The 20,363-nt window shown below is 41.7% G+C and overlaps 1 protein-coding gene across 2 annotated transcripts in view; it reads right to left on the bottom strand.

Annotated features, from left to right (window-relative positions):
- Positions 1-20,363, bottom strand: part of LOC144682837 (interleukin-18 receptor 1-like) — a 68,417-nt gene that overhangs the window by 27,799 nt on the left and 20,255 nt on the right. For both annotated transcript variants that reach the window (XM_078545622.1, XM_078545621.1), the window contains 4 exons: positions 19,073-19,253; positions 16,625-16,772; positions 15,024-15,083; positions 3,189-3,321 (listed from right to left, as the gene is read on the bottom strand). In XM_078545622.1, the coding sequence (XP_078401748.1) occupies positions 3,189-3,321; positions 15,024-15,083; positions 16,625-16,772; positions 19,073-19,253 (522 nt within the window). The remainder of the gene's footprint in view (positions 1-3,188; positions 3,322-15,023; positions 15,084-16,624; positions 16,773-19,072; positions 19,254-20,363) is intronic.

The following is a 20,363-nucleotide window of genomic DNA, read 5'->3' on the forward strand; positions in this document are numbered from 1 at the left end:
ATGCTGGAACCACTCAGCACACCAGGAAACATCTGTGGAGAAAGGAGAAATGTCAATGTTTGTGTGCTATATGTTAATTAGGGGCAAGCACCTGTTGAAGTACCCCTCTGTAAAATTATTGTATGATGAATGGAGCAGATGTCAGGTCTGGCCCAAGTGCAATTCTTCAGGAGCCCCTGCAATCACCAAAGGAAGGTAAATATTTGTTCATTTGTAATTTTAAAAACTTTCCTGTGAAGCGGAATGGAACGGGATTTTTCTTCCAACTCCCATGGGTTCCAGATACTACTTTGGTAACAATATGGAAATGAGGTAGGACTGACATCAAGACATCTCCCATCTCATGTTCCTGCATCTCTGCTTGGCAGAGGCACCAACAATGGTTTCACAGCAGTGAGTCTTTGGCATCCATGCAGCTCTGCTCACATTGGAGGACCTGAGCTTTCTCCCTCCTTCTCAAGGCTTACATCAGGGAATGTACTGCCCAGGGTAATAACCTGACCTCTGCAATAGATGTAAGATCAGGTCATCTGAAATACTTTTGGGTGTACTTCACTTGATTTTTGCCCAGGAATGGGAGAGGGAATGTAAATCAGTCCACAGATTTAAGCGTTCTGAACCCAAGCAATGAAATTTGTAGAAACAAATATCCAAAGTTAAAAAGCTATTCTTCAATTATTTCCATTAGTTCTATTCAACACAAGCACATTACACAAGAACATAAGAAATAGGAACTGGAGCAGGCCTGGCACCATGAACCTGTTCCACCATTCAATTTTTAAAAATTCTTTCATGGGATATGGGCACCACTGGCTAGGCCAACATTTGTTGCCTGTCCATAATTACCCTTGAAAAAGTGGTGGGGAGCCACTTTCTTGAACCGCTGCAGTCCATGTGGTGTAGGTCCACCCACAGTGCAGTTAGGAAAGCAGTTCCAGGATTTTGATCTAGCAACAGTGAAGGAATGGTGATATAGTTCCAAGACAGGATGGTATGTGGCTTGGGGGGGACTTGCAGCTGGTGGTGTTCTCATGCACCTGCTGCCCTTGTGCTTCTAGGTGGTAGAGATCACAGGTTTAGAAGGTGCTGTCGAAGAAATCTCGGTGAGTTACTGCAGTGCATTTTGTTTTTGGTACACACTGCTTCCACGGTGCATTAGTGGTAGAGGGAGTGAATATTTAAGATGGTGGATTGGGTACCAATCAAGCAGGCTGCTTTATCCTGGATGGTGTCGAATTTCTTGAGTGTTGTTGGAGCTGCACTCATCCAGGAAAGTGAAGCGTATTCCATCACAGTCCTAACTTGAGCCTTGTAGATGGTGGACAACATAATACAAACATATGAATTAGGAGCAGAAGTAAGCCATTATGCTCCTTGAGCCTGCTCTGCCACTCAATAAGATCATGGCTAATCTAATTGTGCCCTCAACTCCACATTCCCACCTATGCCCGATAACCTTTGACTCCCTTGTTAGTCAAGAATCTATCTACCTCTACCTTAAAAATATTCAATTACCTTGCCTCCATTGCTTTCTGGGGAACAGAGTTCCAAAGACTCATGGCCCTCTGAGAAAAAAAATTCTCCTCATCTCCGTTTTAAATTGGAGACCCCCTAAATTTTTAAACTGTATCCCTTAGTTCTAGTCTCCCACAAGGGGAAACATCCTTTCAGCATCCACCCTGTCAAGTCCCCTCAGGATCTTAAATGTTTCAATAAGATCAGGTCTCATTCTTCTAAATTCTAATGGATATAGGCCCAACCTATCCAACCTATCCTCATAAAATAATCTACCTATCCCAGGTATCATTCAAGTGAACCTTCTCTGAACTGCATCTAATTGGCAGACCTTGGGGAGTCAGGAAGTGAGTTACTCACTACAGAATTCCCAGCCTCTGACCTGCTCTTGTAGCCACAGGATTTATATGAATGTTCCAGTTAAGTTTATGGTCAATGGTAAACCCCAGGACATTGATAGTTGGAGGTTAAGTGATGGTAATGCCATTGAATGTCAAGAGATTGGTAGATTCTCTCTTGAAATGATCGATGCTGATCTTCGGCCTTGACTCCATGTTCCTGCCCATTCCCATGTCCCTTGGTTCCTTGGGAGACCAAACATCTGTCTATCTCAGCCTTAAATATATTCAATGATGGAGCATTCACAACCCTCTGGCATAGACCATTCCATAGATTCACAACCCTTCGAGTGAATAAATTTCTCCTCATCTCAGTCCTAAATGATCAACCCCTTATCCTGAGACTGTGCTCCTGTGTTCTAGATTCTACAGCCAGGGGAAATAACTTCTCAGTGTCTACCCTGTCAAGACCCTTCCTTCTGAACCTTGTATGTTTCAATGAAATCACCTCTCATTCTAAATTCCAGGAAGTATAAACCCACTTTAGTCAGCCTCTCATCATAGGACAACCCTCTTATCCCAGGAACCAATCTACTGAGCCTTTCTGTATCACCTCGAAGGCAAGTATATCCTTCCTTAGATATGGAGACTAAAACTGTGCAGAGTATTCCCGGTGTGGTTTCACCAAAGCCCTGTAAAATTGTAGCGATGCTTCCTTATTCTGATACTCCAATCGCTTTGCAAAAATCGCAACATGTTATTTGCCTTCCTTATTGCTTGATGTACCTGCATGCTAACTGTCTGTGTTTCATGTACAAGTAAACCCAAGTCCCTCTGAACATCAACATTTAAACGTTTCACAACTTTTAAGCAATATACTACTTTTCTATTCTAACTAGCAAAATGAATAATCTCACACTTGCCCACATTATACACTATCTTCCACCTTGTTGCCCATTTATTTAACCTGTCTCTATCTCTTTGTAGCCTCTTTGTGTCCTCCTCAAAGCTTACATTCCCACTTTGCTTTATCATCAGCAAACTTGGATACATTACTCTTGGTTCCTTAAAATAGATTGTACATAGCCGAGGCCCGAGCACTGATCCTTGCGGCACCGTAAATCTCTCACTTCTATTGGTTCTTTGGTTATCCTCTATTTCAGACAGAACAGTTTCACTGCAAATGTGCAAATTAACATCACAAATTGTGTAAGGAAAATCTATAGCACCTTATATCTCAGGACCATCTCAAAATGCTTCATAGACAGTGAGTTATTTTGGAGTATATAGTAATGAATGTTGTCATAAAGGCAACAAAAAGCATTTATCACCTACCTCATAAAATCTTTACACACAGACTGAGTTTGGTTACATCTAGTCACAGAGGAATTACCAAGATACCAATTTAGCGACATCAGCTCCTTTTCAATGCCACGAACAGCTGTGCAATTAACTGTTCTATTTTCGCCTAAATATTTAAATAATCAGATAACAGTAGATATTACTAGCAGTAGCACAACTCCTGTAGATCTTGCATTCAAATAAGTTACTTGAAGAGATCACAATAGTTTTCTTATACTTGGGTTGCTGCATTTTACATTGATTTCAGGTTACTTAGCAATTACCATAAAATAATTCCGTAAATAAAGTATTCAATAGGGAAGTGATATTGGCCTGAGGAGCTGTACTAAATGCTGTGCTGGAGTCCTTTCTGTTTCAAATCGACATAAATTACAGATAACTTACAGAGGGTCAATGCAAGCTGATAATAAAAATGTAGTGAAGACTTTGATGGAAGGAAGGAAAGCCGAGACTGCTGAAGCTGTGTAAGCAACACAAGAGGAACTAGACAATATTTATAACTGGTCAGAACTATGGCAAATGATGTTCAGTGTGTGTGGATAAGCACAACTGGGAATAAAAATACACGTATCGATCTTGATAAATGGTATCCAGCTAGTTAGAAGAGAGGTTGAAAGAGATCGGAGAATGATTGGAGACTCTCCACTGGCCAACGGAACAGTAACTAGCAAATCAAATCGATTGCACACTGATGTTGCCAAGTCAATAGAGATTAAGTCTAAAGCAATCATTGCTGATGCTGTGTAATGCTGTGGTTAGGCAATACCACTACTTTCTGTTCTGGTTACCAAAATTGCAGAGTCTCAGAATCTTTACTGTGCAGAAGGAGGCCATTTGGCCCATCAAGTCTGCACTGGCTCTCTGAAAGAGTATTCTACCAAGTCCCACTCCCCTGCCTTATTCCTGTAGCCTTGCACATTCTCTCTTTTTAGAGAGCACTCCAATTCCCTTTTGAATACCTCAATTGAACCTTCCTCCACCACCCTCTCGGGAAGTTTGTTCCAGACTCCAACCACCCTCTGGGTGAAAAAACTTTTCCTCACATCACATTTACTCCTTTTACCAATTAGTTTTAATCTGTACCCTCCAGTTCTTGATGCTTTCGAGTGGGAACAGTTTCTCACTATTGACCCTGTCCAAACCCCTCAAGATCTTGAATACCTCTATCAAGTCTCCTCTCAGCCTTCTTTTCTCCAAGGAAAGCAGGCCCAAGCTTTTCAATCTATCCTAAAGCTCCAGTTCTTTATCCCTGGAATCATTCTTGGGAATCTCCTCTGTGCTCTCTCCAATGCCTTCACATCCTTCCTCAAGTATTGCACCCAGGGCTGGACACAGTACTCCAGATGAGCCCTAACTAGTGTCTTATACAAGCTCAACATGACCTCTTAAGTCTTGTACTCATCGCCCCTATTAATAAAGCCTATGATACTATATGCTTTATTAACTACTCTCTCAACATGCCCTGCCATCTTCAATGACCTGTGCACATATACACTGAAGTCCCCCTGTTCCTGCACTTCCTTTAGACTTTCTCCCTTTATTTTATACTGTCTGTCCATATTCTTCCTTCCAAATGAATCACCTCACACTTCTCTGCATTGAACTTCATCTGCCACTTGTCTACCCAATCCACCAACAATGAAAGGGAAAAATGGAAGTGAGGGGAAGGTATTGAGGTTGATTCCTTGGTTTATGGGCTGGATTGTGAAGGAAAATTAGAAAAAGACATAGGCCAGAATTTTTACCTCAATGGGCGGGTGGGGCCCCTCTGGTTTGGCAGCAGGCGGCAGCCGGACTCTGCCGCCGAAACGGGGCCCGCCGCCAGTTTGAGTGGGCGGGCCAATTAAGGCCCGCCCAGCAGCCTGCCAACAGGAAGCACTATGCGCTTCCTGTGCTGGGGGTGGAGGGATTCCCCATCTATCAAAGTGCGCTCTTTCACACATGCACACGAAAGAGCGCACTGCTCCCTGAGACTAAGTGCTGTCTCAGGGAGACTACTGACAGTGTCTCAAACATTAAAAATAGAAAAATATAAAAATTATTAACATGTCCCCTTCATGTGACAATGTCACACGAGATGGGAAATGTTAATAAAAAGGGCATAAACTTTATTAAAGTTTTTAAAAACAGACATGAAACCTCATCCTGCCAGTGGATGAGGTTTCATGAATTACCAGAAGCCCGCTGGGGCTCCTGGCCTGCCTGCAAGTCTTAAGGTTGGACAGGCAGGGTCTTTAATTATCTTAATGATCCTGTCAATGTCTTAATTGGCCATTAACAGGTCAGCGGGCGGACAGCTGATTTCGCTGTCCGCCCGCCTTCCTCAATATTTAAATAGACCGGGATGACGTTGGGGGTTCTTCCCAACGTCATCCCGCATCATTTTCCCCTCGGCAAGTGGGACCCGCCTCCAAATCGCCAACAGGAAAATTCTGCCCATCGTTTTTAGCCTTGGAATGACACGTATGAGAAATGACCTTATTTAGATAAATAAAATACTACAGCAATTGGAATGGAAAAGGTTAACCCTGAGACACATTTCAAGTTAAACTGTGACTACATTACAAAGGGCATGGGTACATGCTTATAAAGGCAACTTCCAGAGCTGATGCAAAGAAGTACTTCTTCACACAGAGTGATTAACACCGTGAATGATCGAAATGGAGGGAAAAAGTCTGCAGTCGTTAAGGAAGCAAATGCTGTGAGGGCAAGGGACTGGAAGTTTCTATGGAAGGAGGAGCTGGAAGAATGAGCTTTGTGATCTCTTTGTTTGATTTAACGTTAGACCAATGGATTTTAGTTTTATTAAAATTTTCTTATGCATTAGCTCACGTAGCCATTAACACATAAACAGAGAACATTCATTAACACATTGCCCCTGAATTTCTGTAACGGTTGCCCCAATCTCTTGGCAAAAGTTTGGTCAGGGATTCATGGAATATTACACAAATTCAGAGCCAAATTAACGCAACATTTAAAGAAATTGTGCTAAGCCTTCATCTATTCTTGTTGTAATTGCATATAACAATCTATGATTTCAGTCTTTGTTTTAAGCTTTTGCTAAATAAATTAAGTATTTTAAAACATTTTAAAAAGTACGTAATGATTAATATTTTTTCTCAACAACTTGCTGCATGTTAGAATGTAATTAATTTTAACATGATGTAAGAGTATTGCCCCTTTATAAAGTGGTGTGCTATTTCTTAGTAAAATCTCTTGTTGGCTCAACCATTTATAACATTATTCTGATATTGTGAACAAAAAATATCCAGACATCCTCTCACATGACACAAGTTGCATAGAAGTGATATTTAAAAATGAGATTGGGCAGGCAGAAATCATTTTCAGAAGTATTCATGAAATGTAGGTACTTACTATTTCATTCTGGGCCCAAATCCAGCTCAGCCACATTCTCCTATCCTTTCTAACAGCGCTGGGTCTTGCCAATGAGTTGGCCTTGCCCGGGAATGCCCTCAAGCCATGTAAATGGCTGAACATAGAAGATGCCAGTGAACCTGCAGGTGTATACTTGCAGCACGCTTAGGGCAGGATTTTGAGTTTGGCACACGCCCGCGATTGGCAGGCCCGGGAGCGGCCAGGGAGCAGACCCCTGACCACAATTTCATGCAATTAATGTCCAGCCAGCATGGAAGGCTTGCTGAAAGGCTCAGCGCTGCTGGGGTGGGGGCTGGGGTAGGGTGAGCGCTGAAGTCAGCGCGGGCGTGGGGGAGCGCTCACAGAAAGCTTCCTGAAGACAGAGAGCTGCCTCAGGGAGCTGAAGAATTTAAATGCCAAAAATAAAGATTTTGAAATGCCGAACAAAATGTACACGCATCAGAATGAGTCACCTAAGCAAATGGATGCGAAAATTCTGTACAAACATTTTTAACTTTTTCTTAATTAATCTCGAAAACCTCATCCTACCCTTGGATGAGGTTTCCTCAAAAAGGCAAAGGCTGCCAGGCCGATTTGCCCACGCGCCAAATGTAACGTTGGACTGGCAACGAAAAATGCCCTGTAATTGCAATGTTAATGGGCTTAAAAGGATAGTAAGGGACACAATTGGTCCCCTTGAAGATCAGAGTGGTTGTCTATGTGTGGAGCCTCACGAGATCGGGGAGATCTTAAACAGTTTTTTTGCATCAGTATTTACTCAGGAAACTGGCATAGTGTATAAGGAAGGAAGGGAAACAAGCAGTAGTGTCATGGAACATATAGAGATTATAGAGGTGGAGGTGCTTGCTGCCTTACAGTGAATAAAAGTAGATAAATCCCCCGGGCCTGACATGATATTCCCTCGGACCTTGAGGGAGACTAGTGTAGAAATTGCAGGGACCCTGGCAGAAATATTTAAAATGTCCTTAGCCACGGGTGAGGTGCCGGAGGATTGGAGGGTAGCTCATGTTGTTCCATTGTTTAAAAAAGGCTCCAAAAATAAACCAGGTAATTACAGGCCAGTGAGCCTGACTTCAGTAGTAGGTAAATTATTGGAAGGTGTTCTGAGAGATCGGATATACAATTATTTGGACAGCCAAGGGCTGATTAAGGATAGTCAGCATGGCTTTGCGCGTGGTAGGTCGTGTTTAACGAACCTTGTAGAGTTTTTCAAGGAAGTTACCAAGAAAGTAGATGAAGGAAAGGCTGTGGATGTTGTCTACATGGACTTTAGTAAGGCCTTTGACAAGGTCCCACATGGGAGGTTAGTTCAGAAGGTTCAGACACTTGGTATCCATGGAGAGGCTGTAAACTGGATTCAAAATTGGCTGTGTGGGAGAAGACAGAGAGTGGTAATGGATGATTGCTTCTCAGACTGGAGGTCTGTGACTAGTGGTGTGCCTCAGGGATCTGTGCTGGGACCATTGTTGTTTGTTGTCTATATCAATGATTTGGATGATAATGTGGTAAATTGGATCAGCAAGTTTGCTGATGACACTAAGATTGGAGGCGTTGTGGACAGCGAGAAAGGCTTTCAAAGCTTGCAGAGGGATCTGGACCAACTGGAAAAATGGGCCAGAAAATGGCAGATGGAATTTAATGCAGAAAAGTGTGAGGTGTTGCATTTTGGGAAGACAAACCAAGGTAGGACATACAAAGTAAATGGTAGAGCACTGAGGAGTGCGGAGGAACAAAGGGATCTGGGAGTTCAGATACATAATTCCCTGAAAGTGGCGTCACAGGTAGACAGGGTTGTAAAGAAAGCTTTTGGCATACTGGCCTTCATAAATCAAAGTATAGCGTATAGGAGTTGGGATGTTATGGTGAGGTTGTATAACACATTGGTGAGGCCAACTTTGGAGTATTGTGTGCAGTTCTGGTCGCCTAACTACAGGAAGGATATCAGTAAGATTGAAAGAGTGCAGAGAAGATTTGCTAGGATGTTGCTGGGTCTTAAGGAGTTGAGTTACAGGGAAAGATTAAACAGGTTAGGACTTTATTCCTTGGAGCGTAGAAGGATGAGGGGAGATTTGATAGAAGTTTACAAAATTATGAGGGGTATAGACAGAGTAAATGCGAGTAGGCTCTTTCCACTTAGATTAGGAGAGATAAACACGAGAGGACATGGCTTTAGGGTGAAAGGGGAAAGGTTTAGGGGGAACATTAGGGGGAACTTCTTCACTCAGAGAGTGGTGAGAGTGTGGAACGAGCTGCCATCTGACGTGGTAAATGCGGGCTCATTCTTAAGTTTTAAGAATAAATTGGATGGATACATGGATGTGAGAGGTCTGGAGGGTTATGGACTGGGTGCAGGTCAATGGGATTAGCGGAATAACAGACTAGAAGGGCCGAATGGCCTGTTTTCTGTGCTGAAGTGTTCTATGGTTCTATGGTTCTAATAGGCTTCTTAATTGTCAACAGACGATTCTCATGCGTGCGCACCTGCTGCCCGAAAAATCGTGCGCGATGACGTCGGGACGCTCACCTGACGTCACCACGTGTTATTTTGAGTGTGTTGGGCGTGCGCCCGCATGCCAAGCGAAAAATTCTGCTCAAAAAGGCAAAAGTCGCCTGGCCGATTCGCACGCCCACCAACCATAACATTGGACGGGCAACAAAAAATCTCCGGTAATTGCAATGTTAATAGCCTTAATAGGCATTTTATTTGTAGGCGGGCACTCTGCTGACTCTCGGGCCCGCTCGCCCGCTGACCGAAATAGTACACGAGTGCATGATGATGTCAGGCCACTCGCCCAATGTCATCACAGGCTATTTCACACTTGAGCATGTCAGGCACACACCCATATGCTGAGCGAGAAATTCTGCCCTTGGAGTACTCTGTTCCTGTCTAGCACTGGAGGGGATGCAGAATAAGGTAACAGGACAATCTATCTTTTTATCTATTCTACTGCACAGTACCCACTGTAGTTATACAGGCCTAAAAATTGCTCTGGTAGGCCTACAAATGGGATTCATTGTTAGTTAGAATTAGAAATGTAAGAACTTAAGAAAAATGAATAAGATTAGGTCATAATTCTCTTTGAGTCTATGTCGTCATTCAATAAGATCATGTCTGATACATTCAACTCCACTTTCACGCCCTATTACTATATACCTTGATTTCCTTAGTGTCCAAAACTTATTTAGTCTCAGTCTTGATTATACTTGGTGACTGAAGATCCAAAACCCTCTGGGTTGGAGAATTCCAAAGATTCACAACTTATTCTTGCCCATTTAATTTCAATAATATTTTGCCCTGCAAGTTTCTGAGACTGAGAGTTGGCAACAGGCATCTGGGACCTGAGTGAAAAGGACAAGCAACTACCATAACCAGGGGCAGAATTTTGCCCTTGGCAGGCGGACTCGGCAGGGGCAGTCGGGAAGCCGACTTTGCACTTGAAAATGGTGATAGCGGAGTCGTGGCAGCCGACCCCAGAAAGATTTGGAGGCTGCTGGGTGCAGAGACGGGCTGGGCGAAGGGCCAGCCTCAGTGCACTTGCACTTTGTTAAGGCTGTGAAAATAAACAATAAAACAAAAAACAGTCACCCAGCCCTCACCCTGCACACCCCCTCACCCTTCACACACTTCCCATGCCCTATCCATGCCAGCCTGTAACACCTCATGTCCCCCACCCACCCTCCATGACCCCTCATACCTTCCATGCTAACCTATGTCCCTCCTCACATCCCCATGGAACTTTATAGCCTCTATGCCAACTTATGCCCTTCCATCCACCACCCTTTGCCCTTACACCCATCATGCTAACTCATCCAGTATCCACTATGGGCAGACCTCAGGTCCCATGTTGAGATTAAATGAAGTTGTGTCTATCGATGAATTCACCGTTTTAAAAAAACTCATTGATAAAGACCTATTCACTACATTTAAAATACTTTAATCCTTTAAACAACAAAACATTTGTTTTCATTGTCTCACTTCAAAGAGTTTATAACCACTTGGAGCTGTCAATCAAACTATGAACTGACAGGCACCTCTTTGTGATAATGAAATGTTGTAAAAGCAGTCATGCAGCACTAATCCTTTAATGATAACTCTTAGGCTTATGTCAACACACAGAGTGAAATCGCAAGCACTGATTTTTTTAACACTGCAGACTGCTTTTTTTAAATTTAAAGGTCAAGGAATTTAAGTCCTTTGACAGCTTGACAGCTATTTGAGAGTTCCCTTGATAGGCATCTTGACAGTTCACTTAACAGCCATCTTAAGAGTTCACTCAACAGCTATCTTGACAGCTTTCTTGACGGTTCTCTTGACAATCCACTTGACAGTTCTCTTGACAGCTATCCTGAAAGTTTTTTTTTACATTTCTCTTGACAGCTAACTTGACAATTTCCTCAACTGTTCTTTGGGCAGTTCTCTTGACTCCTATCTTGTCAGCTCCAATGAGTTTATGCACCTTTACACACATTCTTCTCTAATTTTAACAACCCTAAAGAGCACTTATCAGCCCCAAAAGGTACCCTTCCCCTCCAAAGAACTCTGGCAGCTTTAGATCTTCTCCTACCTGGTCTAAAGTGCACACTTTCATGTTTCAGGCATCCCACTAGCCAAAATTACTCCTGACTGAGACAGATGGACTTTAACTTGTGCAGTTTCCTCCATGAATCTCCAATGCATAAATTAGAATATCCCTCCCCCACCTCCCCAATATTCCCCTTCCATGAAAATAGGATGGAGCTTCTGGATCCGGGCCTCCACCACCATTTTTGCAAAGGCAGAGAGCTTCTCTGTCAGCACAAAAAAAGTTAAGGTCAGGGTTTTCCAGCCCCCTCATGGTGGTACCCGCCACAGGAGATTCAGCAGCCCAGCCAGAACTGACTTTTGGCAGGACTGGACAATCCCGGTAGAGGACGGGGCAAGAAAATCCTGCCCCAGGTTTTTTTGTCCTCTTAACAAGTTACTTTCCTACCTATCTTTGTGCCATCAGCAAATTTATCTACCATACATTCGGTCCCTTCATCCAAATCATTAGCATAGATCATAAGTAGTTGACCAGAACTGATCCCTGTGGCACTCCATTAGGTATAGCTTGCCAACCTTGCTAACCAATCCTCTATCCAAGCTAATATATTATCACCTACACCATGAGCTCTAATTTTGTGTAGTAACCTGTGATGTGGCAACTTGTCGAATGCCTTTTGGAAATCTACGCATACATCTACAGGTTCCCCTTTATCCACCTCATTTGTTACTTGCTCTAAGAACTCTGAAAAATTCGTGAATCATGATTTCCTTTTCAAAAAAACCATATTGGCTCTGCATGGTTGTATTATGATTTTCTAAATTTCTTGCTATTACCTCATAATAATGGATTCTACCATTTTCCCTATGACAGACATTAGGATAACTGGCTTACAGTTTCCTAGGGCAGAATCTTTGGCTTGGCAAGCGGGGGCGGGGCCCGCTCGTCAAGGCATAAAATGATGCGCGGTGATGTTGGGCGGGCGTCCCGACGTCACCGCGCGTCATTTAGATTTTCAGTTCAGCGGGCGTGCAGCCAACTCGGCTGCGCGCCCGCCGAACTGTCAAAGGCCTATTAAGGCCATTTAAATATCAATTAAATTAATAAACTGAGCTGCCCGTCCAACCTTAAGGTTGGCGGGCAGGCGAAGAGCCCAGGCGGTCTTTGCATTTTTCATGGAACCTCATCCACAGGCGGGATGAGGTTTCACGAACGTTTTTGAAGTGTTTTAAAAGTTTTTAATAAAATTAATGGACATGTGCCAGTTCATGTGACAGTTTCACATGAGGGGACATGTCCTTAAAATTTTTGTTTACCTTTAATCAATGTTTCATAAGTGAAAGTAATCTCCCAGAGGCACCTCTATGCCTCAGGGAGATTTCTGCACTCTTTCTCACGCATGCGCGAAAGAGCACACTCCCGACTCAGGGAACCCTCTCGCCTGCACAAGGAGCACACAGCGCTTCCACGTGCACATCACACTGGGTGGGCCTTAATTGGCCCTCCCACATAAAATGGGGGCGCGGGCCTGATCGGGGGCACCGATCAGGTCCAAGCCCACCTGCGCCTGCCCTCGCACAACCTCCCCCCCCGACAGGGGGATAATTCTACCCCTGCTTTCTGTATCCCTCCTCTCTTGAATAGAGATGTCACATTTGCGATTTTCCAATCTGCTAGGACCTTTCAAGAATCTATGGAATTTGGAAGGTCACAATCAATACATCAACTATCTCTGCACTTCTATTAAGGCCCTTGGCCATCAGGTTCATTGGACTTGTCAGACTTTAGTTCTAATAGTTTTCCCAGTATCTTTTCCTTAGTGATTGTGACTATTTTAAGTTCATCCCTCCCTTTTACCTCTTGATTTTCTACTGTTCCTGGGATGTTTATGTGACTTCTACAGTGAAGACAGACACAAAATACCTGTTCAATGCTTCTGCTATTTTCTTGTTTCCCATTATTATTTCCCCAGTCTCACCTTCTGAGGGGCCAATGCTCACTTTAGACACTTTTTTTCCTTACTATGGGCAGGATTTTCAGGTCGTCGGGCGGGCGGGCCTGGGAGTGGCTGGGAAATGGCCCACCACCCGCAATCGGCCCCAACCGCGATTTCATGCTGTCTGGCCAATCAACGGCCAACCAGCGTAAAAGGCGCGCTGAAAGGCTCAGCATTGCCGGGTGGGGGTGGGAGGAGGGCGAGCACTGAAGTCAGAGCAGGCGTGGGGGAGTGCGCAATGAAAGCTCCCTGAAGGCTGCCTCAGGGAGCTGAAGAATTTTAAACTAATGAATAAAGTTTTAAAAATTCCAGAAAAAATGTTCACATAGCAGACTCACTCACCTTGACATGTAGATTTGAAAAATTCTGCCCAAACATTTTTTAAAAATTTAATTACAGAAACCTCATCCCGCCCATGGAAGAGGTATCCTCAAAAACCCAAAGGCCGCCTGGCCAATTTGCCCACCCGCCAACCATAACTTTGGACGGGTAGAGAAAAGTACAGCTTAATTAATTGATTAATGGCCGTAATAGGCCTCTTAATTGTCGGTGCTGACTATCGCGTGTGTCCGCTGACTGAAATATCGTGCGATTGTGCGATGAATTCGGGATGCTCAGCCGATGTCATCACACGCTATTTCACGCTTGAGCGTGTCGGGCACGCTCCCATGCGCCAAGCGGAAAATCCTGCCCTATGTATTTATATATTTCTAGCTAGCTTTCTCTCATACTTTAATGTCTCCTTCCTTATTAATTCTTTCGTCATTCTTTGCTAGTTTCTAAAATCTGTCCAATCTTCTGACTTACCACTAACCTTCACCATATTGTACGGTTTTTCTTTCAATTTGATACTACCCTTAACTTTCTTAGTTAGCCATGGATGGTGCATCCTTCTCACAGAGTCTTTCTTTCTTAATGGAATATATCTTTGCTGAGAGTTATGAAAAATCTCCTTAAATGTCTGCTACTGATCCTCTACTGTTCTAACTTTTAACCTATTTTTCCTATTCACTTTAACCAACTTAGGCCAAGATTTTTTGACGCTGCCATATTGTGCCTCCCCCCGGCGGATGCGGTGAGCATTTAAAGCTCCATTCAGTTCGGCGGGATGGGAATATACTCCTGGGTGGGAGGGGCCATAAAATCCTGGCCTTAGTCTTCATACCTTTGTAATTGCCTTTATTTAGGTTTAAGATACTAGCCTCAGACTCACAGCTCTCACCCTCAAACTAAATGTGAAATTCTATTATATGTTCACTGTTGGCTAGAGGCTCCTTTACTATAAAGTCATTAATTAATACAGTTCCATTGCACATTACCAGGTAGAAAATAGGCTGCTCCCTGGTTGGCTCTAGAACTTACTGCTCTAAGAAATTGTTCCGAATACCCTCTATGACAAGAAAAGAAAGTTATAAAGAAAGATAAATCAGTAAAAGGGTGAATATGTGCTACAGATTACCAGCAAGATTGATGGACTAAGAAACGTATGATGGAGTTCACAAAGGGTATAGGCAGATTCATATCAGCAAATCACGGTTATTAGACTATGGAATACATCAAAGTATTTTGTGAGATAGGACAATGGTACATTTCTGCCTGAAAATTGTAATGTTTGTGTAGCACACTAGAAACCTTTGTCAAAAATGTTTGAATCAAACCAAGTTTAATTTATCTATGTCCAGTTCAGAAATCATTTTGAAACTGATTGTGATTTATATGTTTTAAAGCCAAGAATCCTGTGCTCTGATGCTGGAATCAAGAACCTGTGATGTGTTCTTTTCAAGCTCACTGCATGTCACTTCTTCTGGTTGTATTCATTATAAACCATTCTGATAATCCACACTGGTAAAAAAAAATCATGTACAAATAGAATACAATATAAACTGTACTCACCTAGAACAACTTCAATATGTTCTTGATATGGGTAAATTAACTTTGGTTCAACAGGAAGTTCTTAAAAGAAATTTTTAAAAAAGTAAATGAAAGTAAGTTCTGCAATTTAATTACTTAATGTAACTACACAATGACCTGTATTTATACAGAACTTCTAAATATCTCCAAGAGCTTTACAGAGGTGAAAAAAAACCTGTGCTACAAGGATTAGGAGTGATAAGCGAAAGCATGATCAAAGAGGTGGGTTTTGAGAAAGAGGTGTGAAGTAAATAGTTGGGAAAAATAATTTAGTAGAGGAATTAATGTATTAAAAACATATTCTATAAAAATATAAGGAAGACAGGAATGTTATACAAACATATTGCCAATATAGCCAACATTGATTTCTAGGTATATTGATTCTGTGAAATGCATCATTTCCAGAATCAGCCATGTGAAGCTCTGTGCCTGGTGTGGAGCTTTGTTAGGCTTGAGCACCATACCTGAAGCTCAGATTTTCAAAATTACTCCCAATAAGCCATTCTATGTAAACCTGCTAAGCCCTATGGTATCTAACTTAAATGTAAAGCTTTCATATATTTTTATGACGTGTCTTGCACTGGGACAGTGACTATACTTTAAAAGAACATCATTGGCTTAAAGTAGTTTTTAAATTATTTTTTATTTTTCACAGGATGTGGGCATTGTTGGCTGGGCCAGCATTTATTGTCCTTCGCTAATTGCCCTTGAGAAGGTGGTGGTAAGCTGCCTTCTTGAACCACCACAGAACATGTGATATAGGTACACCCACAGTGCTGTTAAGGGATCCAGATCAATGCTGGGTGGTCTGTCCATTTTTATTCTGATTCTGCTTTTTCTGGAGTGGTTTGGTACAACTGAGTGGCTTGCTAGGTCATTTCAGTGACAATTAAGAGTCAACCATATTGTTGTGGGTCTGAAGCCACATGTAGGCCAGACCATGTACGAACAGCAAACTCCCTTCCCTATAGGACATAAGTGAACTGGATGGGTTTTTACAACAGCCCAGGGTAGATTCATGGTCACCATTACTGAGGCTCTATTTTATTGCAGATTTATTTAATTAACTGAATTTAAATTCTCCAGCTTCAGTGGTGGGATTTGACTTTTTGTCTCCAGATCACTGATCCAAGGCTCTGGATTATTCATCTATGCTACAATTCCTGCAGTCATTCCCACAATTCAGTCAACACCAGTGGGATGCAGGATAAACTATACTGCAAGAACAAGAAGGATATGAAAATAGGTAGATATACCTCCTCATTTCTGAGCTCTACACATATTTTAGGATATTGTTGCAATAGCATTTTTTAAAAAGTCAAAGCTAGATTTGATCTTAAGACCTGGATCAAAGTTTGCTATTCTGCAGAGTATCTTCTTGAAGATACCCACTAAAAAAGTATGTGGTAGTTCTTGTGACAAAAATGCTTGTTGACCTGCCATTTAATAGTAGATAGATATTCCACAAGTAATCTAGCAATGCTTTCAAACCGGCGCAGGATGATACTGTATTCCTGTATCAGAGGCATCCAGTTTACCAAGGTTTCCTCTCCCTATCACCAAGATTTTAGTAAAAATACTACCTTTCAGCGTCAACGATAATGTCCTTGTAACATCATACTGTACTCCAAAATGTTCAAATGTAAGTTTACAAGTGTAATATCCAGCATTTTCTTTTCCTCGAATGTTAAACACAAGTGATGATCCTGTGTGAATATTCTCCTGACAATCCTGTAAGATGTAATCAACCAATTGTTGCTAATATTTAAACAAGCATAGTCAAAAGTTGGAACATGGTCATTAAAAACAAACTAATTCTTATTGAGGTTTATGCATCCAGTTTTTAATTGCATTTCAGCTGCCTTCAAGGAAAATATTGGTCATGATGAAAATATTTAGTAATAAGAAATTACTCCTATTCTATGTAAATATTTTTTGAATTTAAGGTATATCAGAGGCTATTATGGTGGAATGATTAACATTTCAGTTTTCTGAAACCACACTGCTGGGCAAATATAAATGGCTTCTGGGATATATTTTAACATTGTTGTTCGTGTTTCAAATAATTTTGAAGTAAGCAATTGATTTGTGCAATTTTATTGAGATTAAATAAAATAAAATGACATATCACTGGTCATTAATTTCTCAAATAGGGCCTTTAACAGTTTAGCTCATTCAATGCCCCAAATGAACATTAGTTTTCCTTTGTATATTCCATCTTGTCCAAAATTTCATTGCAGAATCACCAGACTGTCGAACACCACCTCATTAGCTCAGTTATAGGGGAGTCAGTTTAATTGTCACCTGTTTTTGTCACCACTTTACTTGTGGCAGAATCACTGAGGTGACTTGTGTGTCCCTACTGCACTATTTCTATTTAAAACAGGGCAGCAGAGAGGTCAAAATAGTTAGGGAAATAGAAGCACTGACTTAGTGCCAAGTTCCTCCATTTACAATTTGTAGGTTCATAGAATCATGAAATGTTTATGGCACAGAAAGAGGCCACTTGGCCCATCGCGTCTGTGCCGGCCACAAACGAGCCACCTAGCCTAATCCCACTTTCCAGCATTTGATCCATAAACTCTGCAGGTAACGACGCTTGAGGTGCATATCCACACATCTTTTAAATGAATTGAGGGCTTCTGCCTCTTCTACCCTTTCAGGTAGTGAGATCCAGACCTCTAGGACCTCCGGGTGAAAAAAAATCTTCATCTCCCCTCTTTCTTTAAATCATTTTAAATCTACGCTCCCTAGTCACTGATCTCTCTCCTAAAGTAAATAGGCCCTTCCCATCCACTCTATCCAGACCCCTCACAATTTTGTGCATCTCAATCAAATCTCCCCTCAACTTCCTCTGAACCAAAGAGAACAACACCAGCCTATCCAATCTTTCCTCATAGCTGTAATTTTTCAGTGCTGGCAACATCCTTGTAAATCTCCTCTGTACCCTCTCTAATGCAATTGCATCCTTTCTGTAATGAGGTTACCAGACTACACATAGTACTCAAGTTGTGTCCTAAGTAAAGTTTTATATAGTTCCAGCATAACCTCCCTACTCTTATATTCTATGCCTCGTCTAATAAATGAAAGGACATATGCCTCCTTCACCACATGATCAACCTGTCCTGCCACCTTCAGGCATCTGTCAACATTCACTGCAAGGTCTATTACTTCCTCTACACTTCTCAGTATCCTCTCATTTATTGTGCAATTCTATGCCTTGTTTGACCTCCCCAAATGCATCACCTCACATTTCTCTGGGTAGAATTCCATTTGCCACTTTTCTGCCCACCAGTCCATTGATATCTGCCTGCAGTCTACAGCAATCTGCCTCGCTATCGACTGCGTGGACAATTTTTGTGTCACATGCAAACTTCTTGATCATTTCCCTTACATTTGCATCCAAATCATTAATATATACCACAAAAAGCAGGTGACCTGGTACTGAGCCCTGCGGAACCCCACTGGAAACAGCCTTCCAGTTACAAAAGCATCCATCAACAATTACCCTTTGTTACCTGCCACTGAGCCAATTTTGTATCTAGCTTGCTACATGTCCTTGGATACTATGGGCTTTTATTTTTTAAACAGTCTACCATGTGGGATCTTGATCACACCAGCCCAAACTACTGCCTCATGAAAATCTGGTTATTACGGTCAAATGACAACCCCAGCACCATTTTCAGTTCTACTGATTGGATTGCCGTTGGTTCCCATTCCCATACCAAACTTGGCAGATAGGAGTTGGGAGGTAACCATTTTGAGCGTCCATTAATGGGATCCTCAGCTGCAGTCAGTGGAAACTGGCAGCAGGTTTGGGTTGGGATTTTTTGCAGTTGCTTGTTTACAGTGTTAAAAGCTTTCACATTTAATGCCCTTGTTGCTTTAGCCAGTGTAAAAACTTTGCCTGCTGCCATAAAGTGGTGCTTCCTTACACTCCTGATGTTTCACTTCCTCTTTAAAGTGCTATTCAAAGTGAAGGTGTGAGTTCCAAGCTTGGTGAGCTAATTGAATAAGCAGTATGTAATTACCTTATACCATTTCAAATCTTCTATATTATTCTTGTACTTTTTCATGCATGGACAATACAATTCAATAGATGATCCAATTACTCCATTTAGATCATATGTTATTTCTTCACTGTAACATCCTTCGTTGATTGGTGTAACATCCAAATTCTCGATTGGACCTGTAATATTGTGAGTTCCATTGCTATTAAGCAGAAAGTAAGTTAGAACAAATTTTGCTGAACAAAAACCTGGAAAAATAAATAATCAGAACTGTTATGCAGCCAGTTCCAGGTTAGAATTGTTCATTACAATAGATTTTTACAAAGGATTCATGATTATTCATTATAATGAAGCAAAAGGCACATGAACTCTAATGATACCATAGTGCTTTGTTAATACAACACACATTTAGTGCACTGCTTAAACTGCATCTCAATCTCAATACAAAGCAATTTCCTGCAGCACTGTCACAAGATCAGCAATCAAAATATGCTAAATTCAATTTCATTCAATGTGGCATAGTTTGGTGAGACAAAGCAAAGGGGGTAATCTCATGCCATTGATCAAAAAATTATTTGGACCAACATGATGGATACAGCAGAGTAGATGCTGAATACTCTGCAACTGATTGTCCAATCTTTGAAGCTGCTTCACCATCTATGAGGCTCAAATCAGAATTATGATGGAATGCTCACCACTTGCTTGAAAGACTGCAGCCACAAAACATCCAAAAAGCATGACATGATTCAGGTCAAAACAATACATTTTTTTGGCACCTTTATCACTGGACTCAATATCTACCCCCTCTACATGAGCACACTGTGGCAGCATATACTATCTACAGGATTTGCTTTAGCAACTCATCAACTTTGCATCAAAAGCACTTCCTAACCAGATGATCATTGCCATCGAGAAGATCAGGAATATGAGAACCTCATTACCTCCAATTTTCACACCAGCCTGACTTGGACAAATATTTTTGTTCTTTTATTGCCACTGGGTCAAAACCATGTATCAACCTATCTAGCACCAAAATGGCTGCAGCAATTCAAGAAAAGCCACCTTCCCCGGGAACTAAGGATAGGTAATTGCTGTGGCCTTGCCTGTGTTGCCCAAATCAAACAATTATAATAACTTCACACTAGTAATGTTTGATCACAGATCAATAATTTTATCCTTAAATAGGATAAAATTAATAATGTTTCACATGAATCAGATTTACTACCTGAGGTTTTTAATTAACTCAGTTTGAATACAAAGTTGAATGCACTTGACATAAACCCATTAACATAAAATGGTTAATGCTCAATTC

This window comes from Cetorhinus maximus, chromosome 7, assembly GCF_964194155.1.
Source record: "Cetorhinus maximus chromosome 7, sCetMax3.hap1.1, whole genome shotgun sequence".
Taxonomy (NCBI): Eukaryota; Metazoa; Chordata; class Chondrichthyes; order Lamniformes; family Cetorhinidae; genus Cetorhinus; species Cetorhinus maximus.